The 13,329-nt window shown below is 37.6% G+C and overlaps 1 protein-coding gene across 1 annotated transcript in view; it reads left to right on the forward strand.

The window, feature by feature from the left end:
• The window catches only part of f (forked), a 67,066-nt gene that overhangs the window by 6,482 nt on the left and 47,255 nt on the right, over positions 1–13,329 (forward strand). The window contains 1 exon segment of the mRNA XM_067120851.1: positions 2,534–4,885. Coding sequence (XP_066976952.1) covers positions 2,647–4,885 — 2,239 coding nt within the window. The 5' untranslated portion in view covers positions 2,534–2,646.

Raw genomic sequence — 13,329 nt, forward strand, 5'->3', positions numbered from 1 at the left:
AGAGAGGTTTTGCGAGGTTGAGAGCCGTGTTTCCTCAACCCATAACCCCATCAAATCGCTTTTCTTTTTACTGTTTTCTTCTTCTAACCTGTTGCTAGATGTGGGCACTGAGTTTGACCTTGTGTGAGGTCGAGTGAGGTTGAGACCCTTCTTCCCTCAACCCATAACCTCACCAAATCCTTTTTCTTTTAGGAATTTAGGAATTATTATTATTATTATTATTATTATTATTATTATTATTATTATTATTATTAAGAACATGAACCCTAATCATATTGAACAAGTCCACCAAAGAGGCCATTGACTTGAAATTCAAGCTTCCAAAGAATATGGTGCTCATTGGAAAGAAGTAAGAGGAGGTAATAGGAAATACAGAAAGAAGAGATCTCTTATTTTGAAAAAATAAATGAACAAATGAGCAAGTAAGTTGATAAAAATGTAGATAAATTATCCAAATGCAAGGAGAATTGTTTTAGGGAATAAAACAGTCACTGAATCGTAGAGTCTGAATGGTTACCTATTTAGGGACATCTTTCATGTACAACTTGTAACACTAAGATTTTTGGGATCCTTAATTTACCTTTTTCAAACCGAGAGTTTTTATTTAATTTTTAGTTTTCCGTAAAAGGAAACTAGTGTGCCGGCTTTGTCTGTCCGACCGCACTTTTTTCTGTCAGCCCTCAGATCTTAAAAACTACTGAGGCTAGAGGGCTGCAAATTGGTATGTTGATCATCCACCATCCAATCATCAGACATAACAAGTTGCAGCCTTCTAGCCTCAATAGTTTTGTTTTTATTTAAGGTTAAAGTTAGCCATAATCATGCTTCTGGCAACAATATGGGATAGGCCACCACCGTGCCATGGTTAAAGATTCATGGGCCGCGGCTCATACAGCATTATACCAAGACCACCGAAAGATAGATCTGTTTTCGGTGGCCTTGATTATACACTGTAGTAGCTGTACAGAAAACTCGGTTGCGCCGACGAAACTTCGGCGCATTTTTTACTCATTTTTTTAAGCCATGAGACCCCGAATTTCCCAAGTTTCAATGCACGTGTGCTTCAGTAGAACTTGTTCTGGTAACCTCCAAATATTTGAATTAGTGGAGGAAGAAATCCACAGTTATGTATGAGTACATACAGTATATCTAAAAATAAATCTCTACAGATAGCTCTCTGGAAGCGAACAGATTCCAGAAAGCTGTCTGTAGAGATTTATTTTTATATACAGTGATTAAAACGGGGAATCGAACAGATTCCAAAGAGCTCTCTATAGAGATTTGTTTCTAAATATAGAGATTGAAAAGGGGAATCGAACAGATTCCAGAAAGCTCTCTGTAGAGATTTATTTTTAGAATACAGGGAATCTGTAGAGATTTATTTTTAAAATATAGAGATTGAAAAGGGGAATCGAACAGATTCCAGAAAGCTCTCTGTAGAGATTTATTTTTAGAATACAGGGAATCTGTAGAGATTTATTTTTAAAATATAGAGATTGAAGAGGGGAATCGAACAAATTCCCGAAAGCTCTCTGTAGAGATTTATTTTTCAATATAGAGATTAAAAAGGGGAATCGAACAGATTCCAGAAAGCTCTCTGTAGAGATTTATTTTTAGATATATGTACCCATACATAGCTGTGAATTTCTTTCTCCATTGAAGACTCGTGAGTATTTTTTTTTTTTAGTATATTAGACTCAGTATTCATATTGTGAGATCACGTCCGTGCAAAAGTAGTTAGCTCTGAAATGAAGTTTCAGAATAATTAAAATCGCTTTGAACGAGAAGTGATAATTATAGATCCAGTTGATGATATCTTTAATTAGTTTCTTTCACTTTTTATTATTATTATTATTATTATTATTATTATTATTATTATTATTATTATTATTATTATTATTATTATGTTTTGCACGAATTTTATTGTTACTGCTATCAAACCACTCATCATCTAATTGTAAATTTTACAATATGACACAGTTCTATAATATATATATATATATATATATATATATATATATATATATATATATATATATATATATATATATATATATATAGGTATATATATATATATATATATATATATATATATATATATATATATATATATATATGTGTATGTGTGTGTGTGTGTATATATATATATATATATATATATATATATATATATCCACTATTTCATTTTTAATTTACACTCAATTAACTGAAAGCCAATTTCACTCTTTGACCACATTAATCGTCTCTTGAGAAGAATCGAAATGAGACAAGACCAAGGACTAATCTCGTGAGAGAGCCAAGCTTGCGAAGACGAGAGGAGGAGGAGGAAGAGGAGGAGGGGAAGAGAAACTCGTGAGAGTGAAATAATGACTCAGAAATTTTCGGCAATTATGAGGACCACCTAAATCCTCCTCTCCCTCCTCCTCGAACGAAATTAAGTGATATATGAAAGCGCCAGAACCTTCTCGCGCCTTCTCGAGATATCTTTCTCTCGTGAATGACGGTCCGTTATTGATTAATTATTCTCTTGCAGGTGATTGAAAATATCAACTTTGCTTTTTTGTGACGTGATTGGGTCGATGACATGATGGATTTCGCGGGTGGTATTGTGGTCAACCTCTGGTTTCCGTCTTTCATCTAATAATAATGCTGGAAGTGCTCGTCCTAGGCCTAGTAGGCCTCACGTACACTTGCGTGCAGACGCTGTTCTTCCTCAACTGCCTCAATTCCCGCAGAAGGGAGCAGCGCAGACTCGAAAAGGCCTACAGAGAGAGCCTCCGGAAACTGAAAAGCGGGGCAGAAGAAGTCGGAGTGACTCAGAACGGCCCCTTCCAAGAGAGCTCGAAACACGACCGCAAAGAAAACGGGATCGACTTCGTCGTCGTCGACGTCGAAAACGGAAGTGAAAGAGGCGGGGGACCTGGAAGAAGCCCTCGGGAGGAGGCGGGGGAGGAGGAGGAGGAGGAGGATGAGGGCCAAGACCAATTAGTAACTAGGCTCGTGGTTACGAGCGGTAAGGAAGTCTTGCTGCCCACTTCCCACCAGTCGACTGCAGAAGAAGGAACTCTTCGCAGCGTCAGAGTCCACAAGGCCGTTGTCGAACTGAGCGCCCCTTCCGCAGAAAATGGACCTAGAGCTCCGCCTCCGGTAGCTTCCAGGGACGCCCCTGGCTACAACATAACTGTCAACAGCAACATGATCGAAATTAGCGGTGGCGGAGGGTCTGATAATGACCCAAAAGAGCCCATTTACGAAATGATCGATGGTGGCGATCCTTCGTCAATCCTGACTGAAATGACGGTTTGCGAAGACCAAGAGGCCCTCGCAGACAATCAGGCCCTCAACAGAAAGTCGGTAGAAAGTATGTCAGCGGATATGCTGGGTGGATTCAAACCCCAGGAAGCACAGTCACTAATTGATCGCCATTCCTCATCCACTACAGCTGATGTAGCTGGCGAAGAACCCGGATTCCAGGACGTTCCAGACAGTCAGCTAGATATCAGCGGCGTCTGCAGCATCGAGGATGGATTAGAAAGTCTGTACGAGAATTCGTACGAGCTGACTAAAAGAGAGGACGTCAGCCTCGTGAACACCATTTCCCAAATTTTGTGTAGCCCCCCAGAGTCTATGGAGCCGGGGAGTGAATATCTCGACGCAGAGCCGCCAGAATTACTGAGGAAAATAGACAACCTCACCACCCTTTCCACTCGATCTCATTTAGCAAATCGCTCGACCGACGAACGCAGTGGAAATCACCAGCTAATCAGTGGGGCTGCAAGCCCCCCTCCGTTGGACGTCGGGTTGAGTAAACATATCCCCAGAGAAAGTTACTCGGAAGTCATGTGTTACAAAGAAAGCCACCAGTCGTTAACAAGACCTTTTGATAATGAGAGAGTTCCTCTACGTCCTCCGAAGGGAAAAGGAAGTACATGGACGCTCCCAAGGGCTAGCAAGCGTATCCCTGATGGATATGCTTCCCTCACCAGAACCAAAGCGAAACCCTCGGTAACCAACGGAGAGGCAACAGGAAATAAGAAGAACCAAGAGAGGAATGGAAGCCCTCTCGGTGGGCAGACTCTACTGCGCCCCACCAGAGGCGGTCACTGCGCCGAGCGTGACGAAGCTGTTGTTCTTGGGGGAGGCCCTGACAGCACCCTCTTCAACACCTGCCATTCAACCCGAGACATGGCCGAGGCTGCTGCCACTGTGCTGCCTGCCGACACCATCGCCGACAGCACCAAAACCACCAACAACACCACCAACGCCACTTTCATCACGTGTGATGATTCCATATCGTGTGGTGATATGGCTGAATACGCGCCAGAATCCTCTCTCAAGGAATGTGGAACTCTTACACTGAAGAAGAAGAAGAAGAAATCTCAGAGAGGGGAAGCGAGTGAACCCCAAAACGGTAACAGTGACCTGAGGTTGACGGACAGTGACATTATACCGACGGGTATTCCTAGTAGTGACGATCACACAGACAGCGAGGAGTCTGCTGCAGATTCCCTCTACTATACAGCCAGTGACCACACCAACAGTGACGCTTACAGTGAAATCAGAGGTGACAGCGAGGAGAGCTACGAGGGGCTTCTTCTATATGAGGCCGTTGATGAGGAACCGGGGAACGTCTGTGATGTGAAAGATTCCTCAGACCAAAATGGGAAAATGTCTGTGAATCAGAGTGAACAGAATGACAGAAGCCAGAACTTGGCTCGTCCGTTTGACGAGACAAAAACTGATGAGCTCAACAACAACAATAACGAATCAGGGAAGAACAACAACCACAGAACAACGGAAGACACTGAGAGCGTCGAGTCTGAGTCGCATTATGAGTCAGTGAGAGAATTTGATCATCTTCACGACTCAGGTTACGAGTCGCCAGGTATAGTGATTATTATTTTCACTTCTTAATTTTGTTTACATTTATTAATTTGCTCGTTATTCGTTTTCTTTTTTAATAAGTGATCTCTTCTGTCTGCATTTCTCTTGACCTCCTCCTACTTCTTCCTAATGAACGCCATATTCGTTGGAAGCTTAAATTTCAAGTCAGTGGCCCCTTTGGTGGGGTTGTTCCATATGAATAGGGTTCATCTTCTGACTGATAATAATAATTAAACTCAACTGCAGGAATATATATGCGGCATTCTTTTTGTTATCAGTTACTTATTTTTAAGTTCTGTTTATCATTTTTCAACTATCTGATACAAATTAAATTAAATATAATTATTTTTCAGACACTATATCTGTCAATTATTTTCCAAACACCCCCAACTGTCTTATTTTTATAAATACTGAGTATTCTTAGACTTTAAATACTCTCCTAGATCATTCTTTAGCTCGCAGGCCTCTATGCGTTAATGAAGCATTATAGCACAATTTGTCATTGTAACGACTGAACATTGTAATCATTATAAAAGACCACATCATTCTCAAGGCTGACAAATTTAGCTTGCTTTAGATATTCTTGAATCATAATTCACATTAAGATTCATGTCATATATGCTGGGTCATCGTAGTTCCGTTATTATTATTATTATATATTATTATTATTATTATTATTATTATTATTATTATTATTATTATTATTATTATTACGTCTTCCTAATATATAATTCTTGCATTTGATCGATGCTTCTAAAATTTTGAAGCCAAAAGTTACTGACTTTGTATAGTAAATAATTAAGGATTACTTTCCTTATCACCATATTCGGTGAAATAAAGGTAATTACAATTTGGATTTTATAAATGTGTGAGTGTCTGTGTGTCTGTCTGTCTGTCTGTCTGTCTGTCTGTCTGTCTGTCAGTCTGTCCGTTCACCAGCCGTTCGATGTATGTCTGTGTTTGTGTTCCGGAAGAGATATTCTTAGATTTTTCTGGCAGTGATGGATGCAAAGGTATCTTCTTTCTCAGATAAAACCTTCCAGATCTAATTTCTGTAACAACCTGATTTTCATTTTATAACTATAATTTCATAATTAGCGTTTACAAATGATTGTAAAAGACGGGATTGTTTAAGATGTTAGCAGTCATAGCTCGTACTTGAAACAAACACCAATTTATTACAATTTTCCAATTTCAGTAGAATCTATATGGATCTATTGCTAGCGGCAGGGACCACATTTGAAGCCCTAGAGCTATCGGAGAGAGAGAGAGAGAGAGAGAGAGAGAGAGAGTAATGACTGTGAAATAAAATTTCCATCTATGGTACTCAGAGAAAGACACACAAAGTTTCTCTGAAGCATAAACATGATAGTCTCTTGTAGGATTATTTGCAGTGCGTGCAGGTAACGTGTGTGTACGGCTTTCCGTGCATCTGCACGTTAGCGCGAAAGCGCGCGCGCACGTGCCTACAGTATTGTTGACGTAGGCTACAGTGTATTGTGTATACAATTGAGATTCATGACTGGCCCTTCCTATTGTGTACTGAGCCTCTGGGCGGAAGGTAGGGGGGAGTTGGCTGGAAACCCCCAGGGTGTTGGGGATTGGGGTTTGGTAGAGAATCCTAAGGGGTGTGAGGAGGGGACCCCAGGAGGTTGGGGAGCCCTGAGGAAATGGGGTTAGGAAACCTCAAGGAGAGAAGTTGAATGCAAACTTGAATAACAAAACTCACGCTCCCGGAATCTCCCGGTTTCAGTGTTCCTTCTCTTGTTGTTGTCTTGTTTCGTTATTTGTTATTTTCTTTTGTATAGTTGTTTGTAGATTTTTTATTACCGCCATCACTTTATACTCTGGACGGTTTATAGTTTCATCTTACCACTTTGGAAATCGTTACACTTCCTTTTTAAAAGGATGTTTTTGCCTAAAATGAGAAATCATATTTAGTAGGCTCGACCTTATTGCACGAGGAGTTTTGGTTTTCCAGATATGAAGTTCCATAAGTAATAAGCTGCGTAGAATCATCAAATAAATAATCTGCTAAATGTACACATATGAGAGAGAGAGAGAGAGAGAGAGAGAGAGAGAGAGAGAGAGAGAGAGAGAGAGATTCTTAACAGCCTGGTAGTGAATAGAATAGAATATTGAGTTTTGGCCAAAGGCCAATAAGCACTGGGGCCTATGAGATCATTCAGCGCTGAAGAGGAAATTGACAATAAAAAAAGGTTTGAAATGTGTAACAGCAGAAAAACCTCAAAGCAGTTGCACTATGAAACAATCGTTAGGAGAGGGTGGAAAGTAAGACGGAAGAAAGAGAATATGAAAGGAGGTACAGTAAACGGAATGGAAGGGGTTGCAGCTAGAGGCCGAAGGGACGCTGCAAAGAACCTTAGGCAATGCCTACAGTGTACCGCATGAGGTGCACTGACGAGCAGCCTGGTTATGGTCGTTCTTACGGTTCGTGAAGCAGACATTTTTATTCAAAAGTCAATTTTAAAAAATCATGTTAGGTCCTATTTACTCTAATCGCTAAAACGAAATTACTTCATCACAAAAGGAGAGAATCAGCCTTAAAAGTAAATTGATTGATTGACTTTTTTTTACCTCTACCTGGCGTCAAGCGATAAACAAAAATCACTCCTAGACCATTAATTTTGAGATACTCTCATAAGATAGTCATACCTCTACTGGAGGGGTGGGGTGTAGTGCCGTCTGTGTTGCACTGTAGGCATTACTTAAGGTTCTTTGTAGCGTCCCTTCGACCACTAGCTGCAACCCCTTTCGTTCCTTTTACTGTACCTCCGTTCATATTCTCTTTCTTCCATCTTACTTTCCTCCCTCTCCTAAAAGTTGTTTCATAGTGCAACTGCGAGGTTTTCCTCCTGTTACACCTTTCAAACCTTTTATTTCTCGGTTTCCCTTTCAGTGCTGAATGACTTCATAGGTCCCAGCGCTTGGCCTTTGGCCAAAATTCTATATTCTATTTTCTATCAGTCAGATCCAATGTGAAATATTAACTTTGACCTGTCGATAGATTATTTCCAAATATTTTCCGAAGATCAAAGGAAAGGTTACCGAGAGGAATAAGGAATATGCCGGTAATTGAAGCCAAACGAGATTGTAATTGAGTTTTCGGAGAAAAACGGAAACTTGATTAAATAAGATTGAAAAAATGTAAAAGAAAAAAAAAACAATAAAGTGTTGGCGCTAGATCACTACTCGTGCCAATGAGGATTTTAGTTATTGATGATAATTGATAATTATTGTTTATTTAGTTTTCAGTTTTCTATAAAAGAAAACTATTGCGCCGGCTTTGTCTGTCCGTCCGCACTTTATTCTGTCCACACCATTTTCTGTCCGCACTTTTTTCTGTCCGCTCTGAGATCTTAAAAACTACTGAAGCTAGAGGGCTGCAAATTGTTATGTTGATCATCCACCCTCCAGTCATCAAACATACCAAATTGCAGCCCTCTAGCCTCAGTAGTTTTTATTCTATTTAAGGTTAAAGTTAGCCATGATCGTGCTCCTGGCAACGCAACAACACAGGCCACCACGGCCGACTAAGAGTTTCATGGGCCGCGGCTCATACAGCATTATACCGAGACCACCGAAAGATAGATCTATTTTCGGTGGTCTTGATTATAACAAATGTGTTATAATTATTTATGAATCACTGGTAACTCTGTACGATAGAAATTCTTATTTCAACTTCGTCTCTTACCTTATGAATTCTTGTATGTATACACATACAGAAAGACACATACATACAAAAACACAAACACATACACATACACTCACTCATTAAACCTTTCCACTGACTTAACTATCGAGGCTTAACATCGCACCTGCAACAGGTGCTTCGACCAACCGAGGAAGTAGCCCCAAAAAAAAATAAAAATAAAAATAAAGGTCTTTATTCCAGCCAATTGTCACCACCAGGCGGAACGTGACACAGCCTTACATTTGAAACAAGCCGCTGAACCGCTACTTCTTTTATTGTTCCTCCTACGGCGCTTAAAAATGTCTCCCGACCTATTTGCTCAGATCACGAAGTGGTTTAGCCTCGAGTGACAGATCTCGCCGATGACAGCATTCCAAATTCTTCCCCCTCCCCACCCCCGTCACTCTTATCTCCGTAGGGGGTTAAGTGCTGTCAGTGCACCTCACTAGGTGCACTGTATGCATTACTTAAGGTTCTTTGCAGCGTCTCTTCGGCCCCTGGCTGCACCCCCTGTCATTCATTTTACTGTACCTCCATTCGTATATCTTACGTTATATCTTCCGTTTTCGTTTCCAACCACTCCTAACAATTGTTTCATAGTGTAACTGCAAAATGTTTTCCTCCTGTTCCACCTTTTAAACCTCTTTACTTTCAATTTTCCTTTCAGCGGTGATTGACCTCGTAGGTCCCAGCGCTTGACCTTTGTCTTAAATAATAATAATAATAATAATAATAATAATAATAATAATAATATCATTTATTTCAGCTCAGGGCCATATACATGGAATATACCAATATAATACAAAACACACAGTCTAGATACATAAAATAACATGATAAATAAAACCAATAATCGGCAGTATCACACAGTTGCTGAAGAAGTAGAAAAAATAGAATTCATAATGATGATAATGACAGAAATTATGTGGAAAATAATAGTATAAAACAATATTAAGAATTATAACAAAGTTTCACTCCTATTCACTCTTGTTCACTCTCGTTCTCCCTCTCGTTTTACAAGAGGAGGCTGATGTTAGGGCGAGGTTAAATCACGACCTGTATATAACCTTTAATTGCTCCTACCTGTCATTGCAAAAAGGTGCCATCTGTTTTGATTTGACGACTGAGAGCCTACGTTGGTGTTTCGGATCGGTTAGAGTGGAGGTAGTACATTGCTGACATTTTCATTTATTTATTTTTCTGTTTTGTCTTTTATTTATTTATTTATTTATTTATTTGGTAATTTATCTGTTTTTCTAATAAGTGATCTCCTCTTTCTGTATTTCCCTTTACCTTCTGGTACTCTTTCGAGTGAACGCCATAATCTTTGGAAGCTTGAATTTCAAGTCAGTGGCCTCTGTGGTGGGCCTGTTCCTTATGAATAGGGTTCATCTTCTGAATAATAATAATAATAATAATAATAATAATAATAATAATAATAATAATAATAATAATAATAATACAAGCGTTTCTACTATCTTATCAGTTAAAGTAATGATAATACAAAGCAGCAGATGAAATGAACTGAACTATTTAACTATCTTTCTTTCTGTAGTCTTCAGCTGTGAAAACCCTTAAGCACAGTCAGCAGACTATAGACACAAGAGGTCTTCAAAGGGAAATCATCCTGCACAGAGAGAGAGAGAGAGAGAGAGAGAGAGAGAGAGAGAGAGAGAGAAATTGAAGTTACAGGCAAAGGGTGACAGATATATAATCATCTTGATTTTTGAAGTGTTAGTAATGTTATTGATGAATAGATTGACTTCTCTGTAAAACAAGAGCTTCGTCAAAGTGAATCACACCCATTTTATGCTATAAATCATAAGAAATAAAGCTTATCCTTAGTGAAAATATGAAATGAAATCAATATGGCTATCATAGAAGATTTTAACTCCGTCAACAATCAGATTCCCCTCAGGAAACCCCCAAAACTCAAAAACTAATTTACCAAAAAGAAACTAGACTGAAATTGCATCCAATTTCGTCAATTAGCAAGAAAAAAAACGAGAAATAATTAGCAATGCTACAGCAACAGAGCGAGAAGACAGCCAAGTCAGTCAATCTCCCTGGGCCGTGTCAGCAGCCACTGAGGCATAAGGCCTACTCTCGCGTTTTTTCTGACGGGATTTTCTGCTCCCTGGACATCCATTAGTTATGCTGTGGGAGGAGAAGAGAAATCGGGATGTCATTTCTGACTGAGTAGCTCCTGTTCATCTCAAACGGCGCCTGCCTTGTTCGCAAATGGCCGACGCCGAGTTCATTAGCTTAATGTGGAGGCCCTGTCTCCTTCATTACGTTAATGTAGAGGCGAGAAAACGTTGTTTATGGACGGCTTCATAACTGGGGTTTTTATGCGGGAAGGTTATTGATTTGTGTAGGTACACGAATGCGCGCGCGCGCACAAGCAGGCACAATATAATCTTGAAAATTGAAAGAAGTATTTTTTCTTTATTGATTTTCAAGTGCGATTGCATTTATGTAAATGTTTACGCTGTGTACTTATATACATACGTACATATATGTATATGTATATATATATATATATATATATATATATATATATATATATATATATATATATATATATGTATATACATAAATATATATGTATGTATATATACACATATATAATGTGTATATGTATATATATATATATATATATATATATATATATATATATATATATATATATGTGTGTGTGTGTGTGTGTGTGTGTGTGTGTGTGTGTAATGTGTTTAGTCAGCATCAGTGTATTTTCGAAAGAGGAACAATCTTCTTCTTTTAACGTGCTTTGTACTTTAAAAAAAAAAAATTACTTTAACATACATGTACATGTGTACTCGTATACGTATGTTCATATTTGTTACACACACATTTTATATATATATATATAAAATGTGTATGTGTGTGCGTGTAATATACCTTATATGTACATGTGTATATGAGTACACATGTACATGTATGTTAAAGTAATTTTTAAAAAAAGTACACTGTTCCGTTTTCGAAAATACATTTATGCTGTTTAAACATGATTCTCATAACGAATGAATTAGCCTTTGTTAGTTCAGGTAAGGGATTATTCAAAGCTAATTAGAGAATTTTTTATGTGTTTTTTTTCCAGTTTATTTCAGACTATCAACTCTTTGTATATATAAATTTATGTTACTTTTCACAGTCTTCAGTCAATCAATCAGTGCCAGTGGCGTAGAGATTCTGATGGATTTTATCAAATGTATTCATGCTTGCCTAAAGAGAGAAAGAAACTTACCTGGTTTCAATTGAATCTCTGGAAATAAATGAATAAATAAAATAAATATAATATATATATATATGCATCTATATATATGTATATATACCGTGTACAGTATATATATGCATGTATGTGTGTGTATTACATATAAATATATATATATATATATATATATATATATATATATATATATATATATATATATATATATATATATATATATATATATATATAAAACATAAGTATTACAATGAACGGGTCGAATGTCAGAACACGAATCAAACGAAAGTTTGAGCGAATGAATGTAAGTGGGACACGTCTTTTTTTTTTTTTTTTATTGCATAACCCCATCTGCTGGTACTGACACAGCCGACACCCATCTCTCGAACGTTCACAGACATACGAAGGCACAGACATGTGAATAATGGGTCTGAAGGAAACCGCCGTTTGGGTGATGTCAGGCATCAACCACAATGATTCTTTTTTTTTTTTTTTTACGTAAATATTTATTCTCATTCGTCAAGCTGACGCGTCGTGAAGACGAACAGACAAACAAACAAATGAATAGGTTTGAGCTGACATATGTGTGATGTCAGTCTTCGTACACGTCATATCTTTATTCTTTTTTTTATTTTGTAATTTACTGTAAAGTATTTGATGTTTTAGTTAGCTATTTACTCATCTTTTTATTGTAGACAGCAGAAGCCAATCTGACATTCTCCGTTTTCGGAAGCGAATGAGACGGGAATGGGAATAATGATATTTTACTTATATTTTTATTCATTTATTAAAATGTCAATTTGTCTGTTTTTATAATAACCGGTCTCCTCTTTCTGTTTTTCCAATCGCCTTCTGTTAATTCTTTCTAATGAACACCATATTCTTTGGAAACTGGAATTCCAAGTCAATGGCACCTTTTGTGGGCTTGTTCCATACGAATAGGGTTCATCTCCTGATAAATAATAATAATAATAATTCTGTTCGGGGCAAATAGATTCCAGTACACGTTCATCCTTTTCCCAAATTGCTTCCTAAACATATAACAGCGTTTAGCTGCGAGGAAGAGGAAAAGGGAGAAGAAGAAGAAGAAGAAGAAGGAGGAACAAAGAAAACCACAAAAACAAGTTGTAAAAATCTTCCCAGTTGGAGGTAAATAGAAATTTTCGTTCGAGGGTAAACAGAAACTGGGACGGATTTGGTAGAAAGTTTACAAAGCACTCAGAAGTAAAGGAAGAGGAATTTAATGACGTCGTCGGCGTTTATTAAATATGTATATATACATATATATATATGTGTGTGTGTGTGATGTATATATATATATATATATATATATATATATATATATATATATATATATATATATATTATATATATATATATATATATATATATATATATATATATATATATATATATATGTATATATATATATAGTAATACATACTTATACATATACATATACACATTTGTAAAATCTGTG

Source organism: Macrobrachium rosenbergii, chromosome 19 (genome assembly GCF_040412425.1).
Source record: "Macrobrachium rosenbergii isolate ZJJX-2024 chromosome 19, ASM4041242v1, whole genome shotgun sequence".
In the NCBI taxonomy this organism is placed as follows: Eukaryota; Metazoa; Arthropoda; class Malacostraca; order Decapoda; family Palaemonidae; genus Macrobrachium; species Macrobrachium rosenbergii.